The 17,465-nt window shown below is 36.0% G+C and overlaps 1 protein-coding gene across 1 annotated transcript; it reads right to left on the bottom strand.

Annotated features, from left to right (window-relative positions):
- Nucleotides 1-5,736: 5,736 nt before the first annotated feature.
- On the bottom strand, nt 5,737-16,511 carry LOC149419123 (uncharacterized). The gene is made up of 10 exons (XM_089637688.1): nt 16,440-16,511; nt 16,225-16,329; nt 13,999-14,171; nt 12,426-12,599; nt 12,078-12,220; nt 8,737-8,985; nt 7,753-7,884; nt 7,578-7,670; nt 7,299-7,471; nt 5,737-6,833 (listed from the first exon to the last, which is right to left on the bottom strand). Coding segments are annotated over exons 1-10 (2,025 nt in total). The 5' UTR covers nt 16,442-16,511; the 3' UTR covers nt 5,737-6,052.
- Between the last annotated feature and the right edge of the window lie 954 nt (nt 16,512-17,465).

Raw genomic sequence — 17,465 nt, 5'->3', positions numbered from 1 at the left:
GATAACGTAGCTTTGAAGATAATTTTTGATACTAGACCTTGATATCGTTGCGAATCAAATAAAGATTTTTCAAAAAAAATCCTCTTGATATATTCGCGTGATACTTGTGGACGCAATGTATTGGTGCCAAGTACCTCGCCAACGAGCATATTTATTTAAAAATTCGCGGAGTTTTCACCCCTTCTGAGCAAGGTCTTAGCCATTAGCTGTCGCGGGTCCTTGATGACACTGGTCATAAGATGTCGCGGGCCGGATGGAAGACACTGGCGGGCCGGATACGGCCCGCGGGCCGTAGTTTGGAGACCCCTGTTCTAAAGAACAAGCATTGTAACAAACGACACAAGATGTACGGCGTAGCCGCCAAGATAAGAATTTCTTTATTGGCAAGGATCTTGACTAACAATTTGAAGTTCGCATGCTCAAATCCTGGCGTCCGCATGTAAATTTTAATTTGAGGAATTTGCACTGCATAACAATTTATTCATTTAAAATAATATATAGTATATTTGCAGCACGTTCCAGAGTGGAAGATACTCTCAGTATCGCCCTGGCTGAAGACCATCATTTAATGGCTTTAGCCGTATTTAGTGACCATATCTGAATAGCCAGGTACTTCCCCACTTTTATCTTCTCACATCTTCTTCGCCTCGCCGCTATCTTCAGCCTTACAACATACCCCAATTTACGATGCCATAGTCTCACTGATTCCAGACGATTGGGTGCAGTTGGGACTCTTGTGCGGTATTCACATAAAAAAACTTGCGTATCCCCGTGGAACAGTGGCGTAAGCAGGGGGATAGTTGGGCAAGGGGTCCGCCTGATTAGAAGTTTTTCTAAGAATAAAAAATGTAGCATTCTATGCATGCGTAATGCTTGCAGTGTTTTTTGTTACTATTTCAACTGAATCAAGCACTTTAAATTATGAGAGTTATTATGTAATTCAAGAGCAATATTTTTCTTACAATAACTGTGAACACCTCACGACAGGAAAATTACTGAAATGGACTGTGCCTTGAATGGATCAAGTTCTCTTATTATGTGTGTCACCAGTCCTTGGAAAGCACTTAACCGCAGAATAAATCGGAAATGGAATGCGAATTGTTAGAATAAAGTGAAAAATGATTTAATAATTAAATTATATCTGAAAAAAAAGCTTGCGAAGCTTGATTAAAAATAAATTGAACCCGCACCTTCTGATGTCCGGTCAGATGCTCTGAACCACTGAGCTATATCGGTTTATTCTCAACCCGCCAAATAATTCAATATGTTCTAGTACTTCAATAAACAATTACTGCTTATTTTTATATTTTTCACGAGATATTTTCAATTTGTATGGATATTTCAGGCGACTAATTATTGCTTATAATAATTTGTTATCCTTTGTGCTACGCATGAAAAATCTTGTTTTACATGCAGAAGTTTATCATTAAAAAATAATAAAATTTGGGACTTTAGTGTGGTATAAACAAAGCAACAACAAAGACAAAATCTCAAGTCCCTAATTAAGCATCCTATTTTTTTTATATTAACTTTCGCAAGTACGTAAGAACGTCAATAAAATCTACATTTTATGTTTCCTAATTTTATTGAATTTTAACTCTCGCCCTCCCCCCCAAGACGAAAAGTTCATTGCCCCACTGCTGTGGAAGATGGTCCTAAGAGTACCTACACTAAAACAAGGTGAGTGGTGGTAGTAAGGCCTAGCGGGAGTGGGTGGCGCTGGAATCGAAAGCCCGTAATAAAATAACGACTAAACAGGTCCTGAGGTTAGAATAGGGAACAGTGGGGTTGGTTGTATCAATGCGTGATGGCCAACTTACCTCATAAATCACTCTGATCCAATCTCCCCTTTTTCTTAATACAATCTTCAAGTGAAAAGTTGAAAGCAATGACGAAAGAGAAGAACAGAAAAATTTTTGCATAACGTGATGTGAGTTTTTCTAAAGTAAGTTGAAAAACTTCAACCCAAATTACTAAGACACATTAATTTTAAACTCGGTATTCCCATTGAAAGTATAAATTAAAATTACTTAACGAAAAAGTTAAATTTATTAAAACTCTCAGATCGAAGAATTATATCTGACTTAATATTTATGTTCAAAATTGTAAATGGTAGTGTAGATAGCCTTGATTTAATTAACCTCATTAAATTTCATGTACCCATAAGAGCTACTCGTTATAAAACCCTGTTTAATTGTAACAATTCCAAGACTGAGCATTTCAAACACTCGCTTGTACCTAGATTATATGAAATTAGTAATAGGTACGAAGATGTAGCGGATCTGTTTAACTGCACAGAAGCTAGGTACAAAAAGGCTTTACTATCATGTCTTCTAAATCATTACTAATATAACGTAAGTCTACTCATAATTGTTAAGAATCATATTTTTTATGTACTTGTATCTCCATCTAGTATTAATTTTATACTTTCTGTCGTCATTTTATGATCAAATGCCACAGTTAATTGTTATTCTGTGACATGTAATTATGGTAAATGGTATATTTATACAGTTGATATTTTTAAATAAATAAATATATATTCCTGGTGAAATAACACCATTTCGTATCGTAATGTATGTCGCTTGAAACGGTTTTAGCCATGTTTGTTAACATATCTGAATACCCAGATACTTCTCAATTCTCCCTTTCACCATCTCTACAATTGAGTCATACGAATATTATGTTACCAAAAGTAGCTAAATTCTTGCGGTGACCTATGGCAGGGGTGTTGGATATCCAATAAACTGTTCCCGTGGAGGCTGTACTCGTAACCGCCTCCCAAAACTAGTGTATAACAAAGTGTGTTTTTGCATTTAAAATATAATGCCACACCCCCAAGTAATAAGTCTCCATGGACAAACTTCCACAACATGTCTTCGATGCTACTAATATAAACCAATTTAAAGCTGAATTGGATTCTTAATTGGAGAGAAGAAAGAATGGACTTATTTTAAATTTTAAAGAACTTGATTATTGTTAAACTTACTATGAAATCAGATATAAGCTCATCACCAATAACTGATGAGCTCATATGTGATTTCATAGTAAGCTCATCAGTTATTGCTGATGAGCTTACTATAAAATCAGATATGAGCTCATCACCAATAACTGATGAGCTCATATCTGATTTCATAGTAAGCTCATCAGTTATTGCTGATGAGCTTACTATGAAATCAGATATGAGCTCATCACCAATAGCTGATGAGCTCATATCTGATTTCATAGTAAGCTCATCAGTTATTGCTGATAAATCAGATATGAGCTCATCAGCAATAACTGCTTGCTCATAAAATAATTATAATAAAAAAAATTATTTGCTTCCTATTAAAAATAAGTTCAAACCCAAAACCAAAGTTGTTTTCGAGACGTTCTTTCTTGGACAAAATAATTTCTCGTGAGTGGAAAAGTTCCAAAAAAATTCAAGGCGGTGGATAAAGATACCGCATCCGCAGGTAAAACACCTGCCACATCTCAAGGCGCAAATAAGTTGTTCCCCGCGGGTTAATAACGCCAGAATGCTCGCTACTTGCTTGTTCGGAATCACACCTTTCGTTATTGCAATATACCAATTTTTTTTAATTTTTTCGAATTAAAATTAGCGTTATTTTTAATCACGGATGATTTTTTAAAAGCTTTTAAAGCTCCAATGGCCATAATATTAAATTTTATTTAGTACTAACAATTTTTTGAGCTGTAAACCTCAATGGTTCGTTGTTTGACCATCCGTCACATTTAACAACTTCGTAGTTCGACAAACAACGCGACTTAAATATTATTAAGTTATTTGGAGGGTCGCGAAACATCTCCAGAAAAACTGGAGTATTTTCGAATTATTTCTGAAGTGTATCATTAAAAAGTGTTATATTTTATTATATTGTGGTGAGGAATTAAAACACTATTTTATCAAAGCAATATTATTTACCCTGGTCGACAACCATTCTACAGATAGCATTAATAATAAATTATAACACATATAAATTCTCTTGAAATTACATCACAATATTCATATTTATTTATTTATTTAACGCCCAGAGGGCTTTTACATGTAGGTGGTACAATTTTAATGACAGTTTTGAAATATTAGAAAGAAATAATAAAAATAAAATTACATTAAAAAATAATATATTTAAAAAAAAAATTAAAAATAACAAGAACGTAAGTTAAAAAATATAGCGATTTGACTGGTGTACAAAAATATAACTTCCATTTAGGAATAGTGTTGAAATAAGTTTTTTACATAATCCACAAAATTCGCAAAGTTAATATTTACATAAAGTAAAAAACACACATCATCTACAAATATAACATTTACTTTCATGGTACAATTTATTGATATATTGTTAACTATATGACATTTTTATTTTACAATAATTTATCAACCTACGACACTGCAAATAACGTGGAAATTTTGCTTGTTGAAAAAGGTAGAGGAAAGAAAAGGGATTCAAAAATTATTTCGAGTACATAATCATATTCGGTCACTAAACAATATAAGAACAGCGCAAGCAATGTTTCCACTCGGGAAGAATCTTCTACACTGCTTATCTAATGTCACTTAATTTGCAGTGCTTAAATATGTGTTACAGCCGTCAATGTCTATAAGGTAAATCAAATCGTATAGTTTGTTACAACAATTAAAGATGGTTATAACAAAGATAAATGAAATAATAGATTATTAAAATATAATGCTGACATTTTATTGCGTACATATGCATTGATATACAACGGAAATAGATAAAACGATGTAATCTTTTTAAACTTTATTTTATTCAAACACAAATAACTTTGTTTACATTAATTTGACTGTCATAAAACGGGAAACCTTCCTAGTTGGACAGTCAAAAGACAGTCATAAAATGTAATGAATATTATTAAACAAAAATTGTGTCCTAATTCGGCGTTAACGCGAATGTTACGATGGTCTACATGAAAGACAATAAAAATCTAGACTCCTCTCGTTAAATGACTGATCTGAACTCTAGAATCTTGAAGAACTCTAAAGCCGTTTTTGATTTGCTTCTAAATTCCGGTTGCAAGGCAATGTTCAAAAATGTAAAAGGATACTGGCTACTTCTGGGAAGAAGAATCTTTTAAGCCTGCAAGAAAATGTCAGCTAGAAAAAGTACAACCACCAGCCATACTAATAGATTGAGAAGAGCCGCTTACAGTAATAACCCTAAACTGGAGCAGGGATAGAAGATGGTCAACAACCAAAAATGCTTTTTTTCAATAAGTCTGTAGGATTGCAGAGAGACATAAACTAGTTGGCTTGACATTGTGGTTGAAAAGGCCACGTCCTTGGACTAAGAAATTAATTTAGGTCATCAAGAGACCTGCAGGGTGAAGGTATTATCTAGAGATAGCCAATCAGGATGTGCCGATGAGGACGATTATTTACTAGCAAAGAGCTAACATTACGAATTACATCACCAATAGGTAATTAACCCTTAAATGCATGATTTATTAATTTTTCCGGAAAAAAATATATTTTGTAGATATTTACATGCATATGCAAGGAAATATAAAGATTTTTTTTTTTTTTGTAATTTTTGAATGATATTTGATTTAAAAAAAATTGTTGCAGATTTACAACACCGTGTATTTAATAAAAAATAATATGAACAATTTACGTATGAAAAAAAAATAAAAAACCTAAAAAAATTTCTCAAAACTAATAAGTGTACCGGAAAAATACTAGTTATTACATATAAGTATTGTATCTACTTACTTAAGAAAATCAAAATAATAACAGCAAAACCAAACTGTAATTCTAACCTCCAACCAATTTTCGAGAATCTTCACTTTGTTAAAGAAAAAGTGACATTTGACATTCGCGAAAGAAAAAAAAGGTGATGCCACTCGATAAAATATATTACCGTGAACTTGATTATTCTAAAACGGCATGCATTAAGTATACACCAAAGAGTTAAAGGTGGTTTGAACGGTATGTTGCCGTTTTGCAACAGTATGCATTTAAGGGTTAAAAAAAAGGTTACTGTACAACTTTAATACTGCGTTGAACTGAAAAAGAAGGAACAATTATTTATATGTTTTAATCTTTAAAAAAAGTTAACCCATTGCAAATAGGGCATCTAGTTTCGTATCCACTTGCAACACTGTTTTGATATTCTACAGTAAATCTATCCAGGAAATACTTCTGCAAATTCTGAAGAAATTTCTGATCCAACTTGCGTTCGACAAATAATTTCTCGATAAAGATTCCAATATTGCTAACGTCAATGCACAACTTCTTCAAATAATCGCAAACGATACCAAAGAGTTTATAAAACAAATCTTTTCCATAGTTGCCCAAGGCCTGAAGCTGCTCAAGCACGCGTGTTGGGAGAATATCCTTAAGTTTTTTTAATATCTGTACCAATTTATCGTAGATATCTTCATTAATATTAAACGGGCAGATTTTACGCACGAAGTGTTTTAAGATATCACCACTTGAAGCGACCGACGGATCGGGAATATCTTTAAACAAGTAACCACCCGTCGTCGCCATTAACGAAATTGCTGTAAGTTTTGAGGGTAGGTTACTGACTGAAGTGTTAGCAGGTCCAATACTGCTCAGGTAGGTGGCCTTAGCTTGCGGATTAAGGCTGTAGAACTCTTGCGGGTTAATGATATGTTCGCCGTTCAGTAGAGCTTTTCCGTCTTTCATAGCGATCTGGACATTGTTTTGGTTCAGCTGTTTGTTCAGCCGCAAAGCGCCTTGGAAGAATTGATCCTTATTTTCAATTTTCTGAATGCTCCTGATGACTTCCGAGTTGCCTCTAGCCTTGCCATTGATTCGACGAGTTTCAGCAACCATCTTATCATAAATTTTCCTACAATGAAAACGGAAGAAATTAATTAAATACATATAAAAAAACACTCACGCATGCACAACATACACACTTATATACTACACACCCCACCTGGTAATTACTGTATATACATACCGCATACAAGACATTACAAGGAAACATATCATAGGTATCCAAAATAAAATATTTAATATCTGTAAATTGTTCTTTTTTTTTTCAACACAAAAACAATAAATATATGTAAATTATTCCATCACCCTACCCAATGTACTGTTTGTTTCTATAATATCTAATAAATAAAATAAGATAAATTACATAGTCAAATAAAGACGAAATGTATTGTTCAATAAAATATTGAGATTTAATTCCATGCATAATTTATTGTTGCCACATATTATATTGTTTGTGGAGGTAATTTAGCACTGTATCTCGGAGGTGCAGTGTTAAGGTTCTAAAACAAAACACGGAAGGAAAAGGGAATCTCACCTTCGGCGGTTGGATCGTAGCGACTCTCTGTAGGTGGATATCTGCGAATTCTGAGTTTCTTCGATGATGGTGTGGGCCATTTTGTTCGAGACTAAAGAGTTAGTGAGAAACAAGATTGAAGAAGCTATCTGGAATATTTCCAGGGATGTGGGACTCTGTTTTGTCTTGTTGTACTGTGGACAAATAAAAGACAAATTTAAGAAAAAAACGCATGGAAAAAACTATGAAAAGTTTGTATACTAGTGTTTTAATACACATTTTAGATTGTTTTTATTTTACCTTAATGACGCAATTGGTGATAGTGTTTATCAACCCTCCACCGCTGGTCAGAGCTGCCATGACTATTGAAGAGTTGTGGGCCAGACGGAAACCCTAAATAAGAGGATAAATATAATTTGAATTTCAATATAAAGCCATTTTAAACGAGCACATCATTAAAAGAAAGAATTCTTACTGTGGCGATGGTTGCCCCGTTGCTAGCTGCTTTGGTCAGGAGTTTCGTAGAAGCTCCAGCTACCATTCCAGTAGCACTTGCCCCAAAGTTCAACCAGCAACCTCTGGCTTCTGGGTCTGCTAGGCTAATACTCTGGAACAATGTATCAGATCGGGATTTATTGCTTTTAATAGGACAAATATTGTATTCAATGGTGACAAAACTATTTATTTCAAAGAAGTGGCACACAACGTTACGCACCTGATGACTGGCTGAATGATAATAGTAAATAGAGCTTGTTTAACTTACACTAAAATAACACAAAAAGCCTAAACTTGGCGTTTGAAAAAGGCTCGCATTAAAGTTAGCCACTCTGTTAGTTGAACCCTGCTCGGAGACAAGTTTGCTCCTCGTGGATATAGACCAACAAAAAGTCTTTGCGACAGCCAAAATTTATTGATAAAGGTGCATACGCCGTGTCTAGATATAATTGGTCGATGTAACACCGATTTTGAAAAAACATGGTACCATGGTACACACATAAATTGTGCTACAATTTTGTTTTATTTTAATACGTGTTTTGTCCAAAACTGCATGCTCTAGATCTAGATTAACTTAAAAATACACTGAAAACAATAAATTATATCGAAAATTTTATTTAATTTCAGTAATTTTCATAGAATTTCAGGTGAAAGTGAATTTAGGATACAAAAAGGATTGAGAGAAAAATGATAACCAAACCACAAATCACACAACAAGATCATTAATCTGTTGGAGGAGTTCTGGCACACAAAACAATCTTAATATATTATCAGTGCGGTACTTCGAGGTAATTATTAAAAGGAAACGACGAATACGATATTTTCAAGCAACACCAACCAGCTTCGAAGAGAGTCCTTTTCTTTTTTCTTGCTCAGGTTGTGATCTTTAGAAAAGATAAGTACTCTGGATAAATGGCACGGCAGTAGGAACCAAACGGTTTATCAATTCGAAATACAACAATACCTGATCGTGTTTTTTCCTGTCGGTGAGCTGCCTGGAAGAGGTGAACAGACCGTAGAGGCCAGTGACCCCTGTGGCCACTCCAGTGGCCATGGCCACACCGGCCGCGATGGGTGCGACCCCGGACACGGCCAGCACGCCCACGACACCCACAGCCACGCCAGTGCACACATTGTCACCCACCTCGCGCACCTTGCTGGACACGGACGAGCCAGGCGATAGGACAAAGTCCAGATTCACGAGGACCAAATCCTGACATGTGAGTTAAATTAGTCTCGTTATCCATAATTACATTTAAATTATAAATAATTTTACTAATAACTAATAAGATGTACTAGAAAAACAGACAAAATATGGGGTGGATGAATGAAAGAAACTCCTGGATTAGGAAGAGGGAATGAATGAAAAATCCAAAATGACATATCGCACAAGAAAACAACAAACTGTTGCGGAAGTATTCACTTCCCGGAAGGTTTCAAAAGGTTGAAACATCAAATTGATTATTTTATTTTAAATATAAATTTACAGAAATTACAACCAATAACAAACATACCTTTTGCACGGTAAAATAATAATGCTTTTTTAAATTTTTCATCCAACCTTTTTGTTATCCTCGTAAACCACATTCCCCGATCTGACATTTTTTCCATCCTCAAAGTTAGATCCCGCAATGTTTGGTCAGAGTGTTGGCACATTGCAAACTAATCCAAGAGAGCCTGCTTTGTCTCAATATTAAGGCCTATACCATCAAAACCGTGGTTTCAACAACTCCCCCATTTCTCCAAAGAATAAATTTCGTCACTTATTCGAATGATGATTTGGCATTGTTCCGTTCCTTCTCACCTTTTTAAAATGCATGCGCTTGACTCCTCAGATTGTACCTTCTGTGGTCGAGAAGTGGAAATTTAAGATGTTATTTGGTTGTTTCTCTCTAAACAAATATCCTCTCTTCTATCATGCCTTATCTAAAATTGCCTCCTTTCCATTCAACGTCTCATCTCTTCTAAGTCTAAACTCGACTCCAATCTTCCATATACAAAAAATTTTAATATAAAATTTTGCTAATTTAAACTAAATGAATATGTAAATTCACCTTCCCTCTCTCCATAATTTTAAATGATGGCCTAGAACGCTCTTTAGGGTGAAAGCTAGAAATATTTGGATAAAAAAGTTCAATTGAAAAATATTTATATCAGGAGACATGTTATAACAGTAGAATCATTTTTCCGACCGTCTTTACCAGTGGTAGGTTAGAGATTTTGGCAAACAAATCACCCTGGCACCAGATCAGCATCGCCTCAGCTCGAGTGATTCATAATTTTTTGTATGAACCTTCATACTTCTTCGCACACTAATCAGCATCGTACCAGCTTCGCCTCGCCTCGGGACAAGTTAGTGAAGTGAGGCAAAGCGGTGCCGATCCGATTAGAATTTGTCGGGAACATAAAACGCCATTCTTTGTATTTATATCACGAATACAAATGTTGCAATTCAAAATGTTATGTGCTGTTACACGGAAAAAACTTCCTGATTATTGCTAAATTATTATTAAAAATCTCTTCAAATTATTCGTAGTCCTGTTAAAAACGGGCTATTATCGAATGAATTGATAAACTTCAAGTGAAATACCAATGTTTTGTCTCGATTTCATAAAAGTCTTTACATTTTTGTATTTCGTCATGATATATTATTAAGCCCAACTCTTGGAGTTACTTTGGACAAGAGCTTAAACTACCGGCAACACATGGAAACAATGGGTAAAAAAATTAGGACAAGGCTTAACTTAGTTAATAAGCTAACTGGAACTAGCTGGGGATGCGACGCCAACACGCTCAGAACAGCATCCATTGCCCTGGTTTTTTCAACGGCTGAATATTGTGCTCCAGTATGGACTAGAAACGTCCACATTTCCATGGTAGACATTCAGCTTAATGCCACAATGCGAAACATCAGCGGGACTTTAAAATCTACTCTTCTCTCTTGGCTCCCCGTACTTGCAAACGTGACCGCGCCAAACATCAGGCGAGAAACTGCAACACTGAGGGAATACAAGTAGGCGCTGCAAACAAGCGCAATATGATGTCGTCTCCCACCCGGCATGCAGCTTGAAGTCCCATAAGCCCATCTATCAGGCGGAAGGGGAGAGGTTTCTCCGATTACCTCTCACCCCAGAAGATGGGTAGAAACTTGAGTGGCAAACGGCCAACGTGGGAAATGCCCACCTCATACAGGACCCCACCGATAGACAGCCTGGGTTTTCATTGCCTTGTAAAACCTGGTCCGCCATCAATAGGTTAAGGTGCTCCCATAGCCGCTGTGCCCACGTGATGGACAGATGGGGCCTTAAAGAGTCGGCGATGTGTAAATGTGGTGCGGTGCATACCACCCAACATGTGGTCAACGTATGCTTGCTCCATTCATTCCCCGGCGGGATTGATGAGGTTCACATGGCGACGCCTGAGGCCCTAGAATGGTTAGCAGACCTAGATGTCCCCCTCTGACCCCCCCCCGCTCAAAGAAATAAGAAGAGGATTAAGCTCAATGCGGGTGGATGAACACGTGTTCCTATATTATTTTGAATTTACCAAAATTTTTTCGGGAAACGGCTTGCAGTCTCATTTTTAACTATAATTAGCATTACTCGCTTGTCTTCGTGTATCAGCAAAGCAATTTTTATCTATTTATCTATCGGTGAGGCAATTAACGGACATTCCAGAAAAAATCTGTTTGATATATCTGATACAGGTATTTCACCCGAAGTCTTTAAGATATAAATATCTCTAGTATAGTATATCTCTAGTCTATCGAGTCCCTTTTCAAAACGTTATGTACTATTTTATAGTACCTACACAAATCGCGGCTGATCTAAAAAAAGCCTCGTTATAAAATCGAAAGATGGAAAAAGTTGACGAATGAGGAAGAATGATAGATGAAGAATTTGGAAAAAGGTCTACGAAAGCAACTCGAGTAATAGTGATTCTGGCGACGAAGCAGGTATGAAGTTGGAGTGAATGATTAATCAGTAAGAGGAAGATAATGCACCGGTATTTGAACTCGGAATTTCCGCTTGCCTACCGAATTCATTATCAATTTTGGCTAACGAACCACCAAATTTTAAAACTGCCATGTTTCTCCAATACATTTTTCTTCATATTTCGAAAAAAAAAATCCCTGAAATTATTAATATTTTTCCTTAACCAATTTTGTAACAGCTGAAGAACGTGGGAAAGGCAAGTAATGGAGTAGAAGACGGGTGGAATTGTAGAAGTTCCTAGCTGTTCTGATGTGATCACTAAACAAGGCTAAAGCAATTTTAACAACACAAACAGAAAATAAATAGTTACATCGATAAAGCCCCCGTGGTAACGCCCGTTGGCGGGAGCCACAATATATCCTTTTGGTTGTTTGTTATTCTCCAAATAGAGTGACCAGTTTTTGTAGATTCTGCCAATGTCATCAATGAAAATACAGCAGCCAGTGCGGCTATCTGAAAAATCCATTAAAAAAAAAATTGTAATATCAAAATATATTATACAGATTTATTTTAAGTTTTAGACATAAAATATTCACTAGTAAGAGAGGCTTCTAATATTCTGGCAGAGATGAAATTTTGTGGTTTGTAGATAAGTTTGTAGTTTGTAAAGCAGAAATAAAATAGCAGTTCTCGGATTTTTTTATTAATTCATTCTTACCACTAAGGGTGCTCACTTTGATGCATTTTCTGATTCTGAACACTGGAGTGACAGAAATTTTGTCCGACCTTACGTTTTCATATTGGTCTTTGTTAGTCACTCCTGTCATCACCGGAACGCAGCAAACAAATAAAATCGACATGAAAATTGACTTGTGGTCCGCTGAATACTTTTCTGTGAATTAAAAAGATGGATTATAATTGTGTCACTTAAGCCGCGACTCCAGCAACCGTTTCCACAACAATACGATGAAAAAATCATGAACATTACAAAAAAAGAAGAATTCTTGCCTGAACAGACTATGCAATAATTACAATAGCGTATTATCCAAGGTTGATATTTTCAGTTGCAAACTTACCAAATACAAGAGGTCCATAAAAAAATATTTCTCTGATGGTTTGTGAATAATGTTTATGTCTCTATTGTTTATATCTCTATTATGATTTGATTTATATCTACAACCTCTCTCCATGGCTATAAATGTATTGTTTTGTAAATTTTTCGTTTTATATAATCTTTTGTTTTATATAATTTTTTTAATTCATATTTCTTTCACAAATTTAAATAACTTATTCCATATTATGCTGTCTCAGTTAAAGTCACAAGGAGGAAATCCATAATTGGTTTTATTTTACTAAAAAATAGTTATGTACAAACTGATTAAAAGTAAACTGTCGATTTCCCGAAAATGAATAAATAAATAAAATTGTCTCAAACATTCGAAAATGTCCGTGTTTTCCGTGGCCGGTGGAAAACATTCTCTCTAATAAATTGTTAACAAATAATGTCGTAAGGATGATTGTTTCTATCATGAACTCATTTTTAAATAAAGTCTTTAAGTCTATTTTAGATGCTGTTTCGAGATTCTCAAATGGTACATCAGGCTTGTATATGAATCCCCAGTTGCAAGAAATCGTAATGTGACAGCAAGTCGCGTTTCTGGCAAAATGAATAGTTTTTTTTTTAAAGTCTGGCTGAATAAATAAAACTAACTAGACGCGAATGAAATTAAAATTTCCAGGTCGAAAGTACGGTTGAACCCGAGATTTGTGTTTCCTCCCTGGTGGAATAATTTCGCTAAAATTCAAACGTCTTCCTCGTCAGAACTCATCTTAACAATTTACTGCAAAAACTGAGAGCACACAAGTCGTCCCCATCAGACATTTACAAAATAATGACAAAATGTTTATGGCCACGCCCACCGCGCCCCAATGTTTTAACAAAGGGAGGAGACGGAATGTGGCGAAAACAAAAATGTTTGAGGTAATGTTTGACGTATTGTTTGTGGAAACGGTCGCAAGAGTGCTTTAATCGATCTTTAAATACAGCTGTGGTTGGTCGTGCCAAGACGGTCGGTCAAATTTATTTACAATTTGGAATACATTTATGAAAATGTTCTTAAAACAACTTTCTATATGCGATGGTGGTAGACGCTATATAAACCTGTGTTCTTAGTATTTTAATAAAAATAATTTACCACCCAACATATTATTATAATCTACAACTGAGGGTTATTATAAGTTATTACTAGTAGCTACAATAAATTAATATTACATCGCATATAAACACTTACGAAACTGGTGTATTTTGTCATATATCGGCAGGACTCTTTTCAATTGCTCAGCACTGTAGCCGTAAGTAGAATCAGAGTTGACTGAAGACAAATCCCCTGATACAGTATCCGGTGTTCCATATATAGCAAAAGCTATTTTCTGCTTGATCAGAAATATGTCTGTTTGATCAAATCTAAAATAATAAACGAAAAAAGTTACTATATACATCCAAAACTAGTAATTTTATGATATCAAAACACACATCAATATTATATGTACATAATTTAATTGTTATTTTACACCACCTAAGAAAGTATGGTGGAGCCCATCTGTGAAGTCTTCTTCAACAAATGTAAGCCTTCATCCACACAACTGCATTCATGTATGAGGTGTACTTTTAGCAAAATATTAACTCTCTTCTTAATTTGCAATGCACTTGATGATCGGGAGATTTTAATAATTTCTTCAGTTTGTCTAAGATTCCGAGTATGTTTACTATCCTTGACTTAATATCCGTTCTAAAGGATGCTCTGAGTTATTCTTAAGCGGGAGGGAACTCTGACTGAAATGCTCGCCTGTAGATCGGCTAGCATCGGCTGTATTTGTAACCATTCGGGTATTAGACGCTTGTCATGTGGTATTACTACTACCACCTATGGAGACATCTTAAAACTACATAAACTAAATATCATATCTTAAATCTATGCACTCTAACGACATTTGTTGAACGGTATTAAAACTAAATGTATTTACCAACACTACAATATCTAATGTATTTTATTTTTATTTACTTTTTTTTTTATATTTACTCCACACAGGAGGCCCTGAAGAAAATAATTTCCCTCGGGGCCTATGTCATCTTTGGGGATGCTGTGTGGAGGGTCTTTTTTTGGAGAGGAAGGAGTGAACATGGGTTTTGAAGAGTCCCATGTTGTAGGAGGGAGGAAACACAGAGGCCGGCAGTTCGTTCCACAGCCGAGCTGTTGAACTTAAGAACGAATCGTAGAAGCGACCCGTTCTCATGTGACAAGTGTCAACTGTGTACAAATGTTGGGCGCGCGTTTGGCGTGTATCCCGACTACGCACCGGTGCCGAAGGGATCAATGACGCTAGTTCCTCAGAGCATCTTCCATTGTAATACCGATAGAACAAGGACAGCATACCTACCTGACGCCTGTGCTCTAAAGATTGCAGTCCGTTTGTTAAGATTGGGGAATCTATCAAACGGACCGCCCGTTTCTGCACAGAGTCAAGGGTTTTTTTCAGGTATTTTGGGGCTCCAGACCAGAGATGGCTGCCAAATTCGACAGTAGGGCGCACTTGCGATTTGTACAGGGTGAGCAGTTGTGTACTATTAAAGTATCTGCGGGCCCTGTACAGTACGCCCAGCTTCTGAGAGGCCAACTTTACTCTGGCTTCGATGGAGCCCCCGTACCTGAGCTGGTCACTTATAGTTACACCAAGCATATCAATGGAAGGCCTGTTCGGAAGATTGCTTCCGTTGAAGGAGACTAGATTATCATTTGGATCCCTTTTAGACGTAATCAGACAGGATTGGGTCTTTGAAACATTAAATTCGACGAGATTATTTTTACCCCAGGAGGAAATACTCTCGAGATAACCGTCCATTCTCTGCTTCAAAGCCCTCCGAGCCGTTGGAGTTTGTGTGCCCTTTGGGGGCTTGTCAAACAAAAAGCCATCATGAACTGTACTGTCATCCGCGTAACAATGAATCGGTGCACATGTCAAAAGGTCATTGATGTGCAACAAAAACAAAGTCGGAGACAGAACCGATCCCTGTGGGACGCCAGCATTTATGGAGTGCGAGGAAGAGGTGAAACCGTCAGCAACCGCCTGAATCGACCTATCCCTTAAAAAGTCAGCAATCCACGTACACAGGGATGCGGGAAGTCCGTAAGAATGCAATTTGTTGACAAGTCCTCGGTGCCAGACCCGGTCAAAGGCCTTGGATATGTCTAGTGCGACCGTTTGGGTCTCACCGTGACGTTCCAGGCACCGCCCCCAAACATGCGTCACATACGCGAGAAGATCACCGCACGAGCGGTTCCGCCGGAAATACTGCCACGTTATATATGTGTTAAATAATAGAATCGATCTACAATTCTAAAATAATATGATATATTTTTACTTTTTTTACAACCAATGTTTTTTTGGCAAAATAAAATGAATCAAGTATAATGGATCATCTTTATGTAACTATGGCCAGTATATTTGAAAAATCTTACTTATTCCAGTCCGTACAGCCAAGTATTTCCAGATAATACTGTTGAATTTCTCTGGCCGTATTGATTGAACTCACAGGTTCCGACTCGGACGCATTAGATGTATTCCTAGAAAAAAAACCAATTCATATAATTAGAACTAAAGATACCACGAAATTTGATAGAACAAAAAATAAGTTATTAATTCAAAAGCAAAAACTAAAAATTATAAGACTCACATGATATTTCTTTTGAGCTTAAAAAATGCACACTGAAAGAAATGACGAATCTGAAAGAGACATTTTAATTGAATAATTATTAGATAGTGTGGCTTAGAGACAATTTTTATTAGAATTTTCGATTTTGTATCCACCTATTTCCTTTGTACTATTTTAATCAGTGACATAACAATAAAGAAGATCACTTATTACTGACCGAGTCGAAACCGAATCTCGGCTTCTGTTCTAGTTTCGGCCGAATTCTTTTTATTTAAATAATTCAATATTTTCATAGTGCCAAAACTTATTTTGTAAAACTTCAATTTGTCATATTTAATCATTGAAGATAATATTATCGACTCTTAAACAAAGATGTGAAGCAGATGAGTCATTAAAGAATTCGGTCGCATCTGGCCATTGAACGCAGGTTTAACTCAGCCGAAACTAGAAGAGAAGCTGAGTTTCGGCTTAGGTTCCGGCTAGACTAGTGACAAATTCAATAGATGTCGCATATTAAAATGGATATGCTTATCCAAGACACTATCTAGATTGCAATTAAATTTGGTACAATCTTGCAACAACGTTTAAAGATAGCCGCCAAAAAAGTTAATGAAAATAATGTTGGTAGCTCTTAAGTTGGTTAGCCGAAGTATTGTACAGTTTAAATATGACGGAAGTTGATATGATCGAATTAGCTCAGTGGCAGCTCAGAGCACTACCCCGACAAGGCAGAGATCCGTAGCTGAATTCCCTCAATTCGTTCGAGAGTTATTAATATTATTTTGATGATTTATTATTTAATTTTTTTTTGACCGGTCGGTGGCCGAGTTGAGATCGCGTTTGGGTCCCACCCAGGCGCGCGTAGTGTGTTCAATTCCTCGGCTGGCTAAGTCCTCCATCACAATACAAGCAACATTTTCAGCTTACTGTGGTGGTAGTAGGAAATTTTCAAATATTTTTTGGTTATTCATAACCCGGGAATGTTTGTCTTTCTTTTAAAGAAAAATAAATAAAAAATAAAATTAAAAAAAAAAGATTAATATACAT

The sequence above is a fragment of the Hesperophylax consimilis genome, chromosome 12, assembly GCF_061612785.1.
Source record: "Hesperophylax consimilis isolate HC1 chromosome 12, BYU_Hcon_1.0, whole genome shotgun sequence".
Lineage (NCBI taxonomy): Eukaryota > Metazoa > Arthropoda > Insecta > Trichoptera > Limnephilidae > Hesperophylax > Hesperophylax consimilis.
This window is presented reverse-complemented; position numbering and strand designations above follow the sequence as displayed.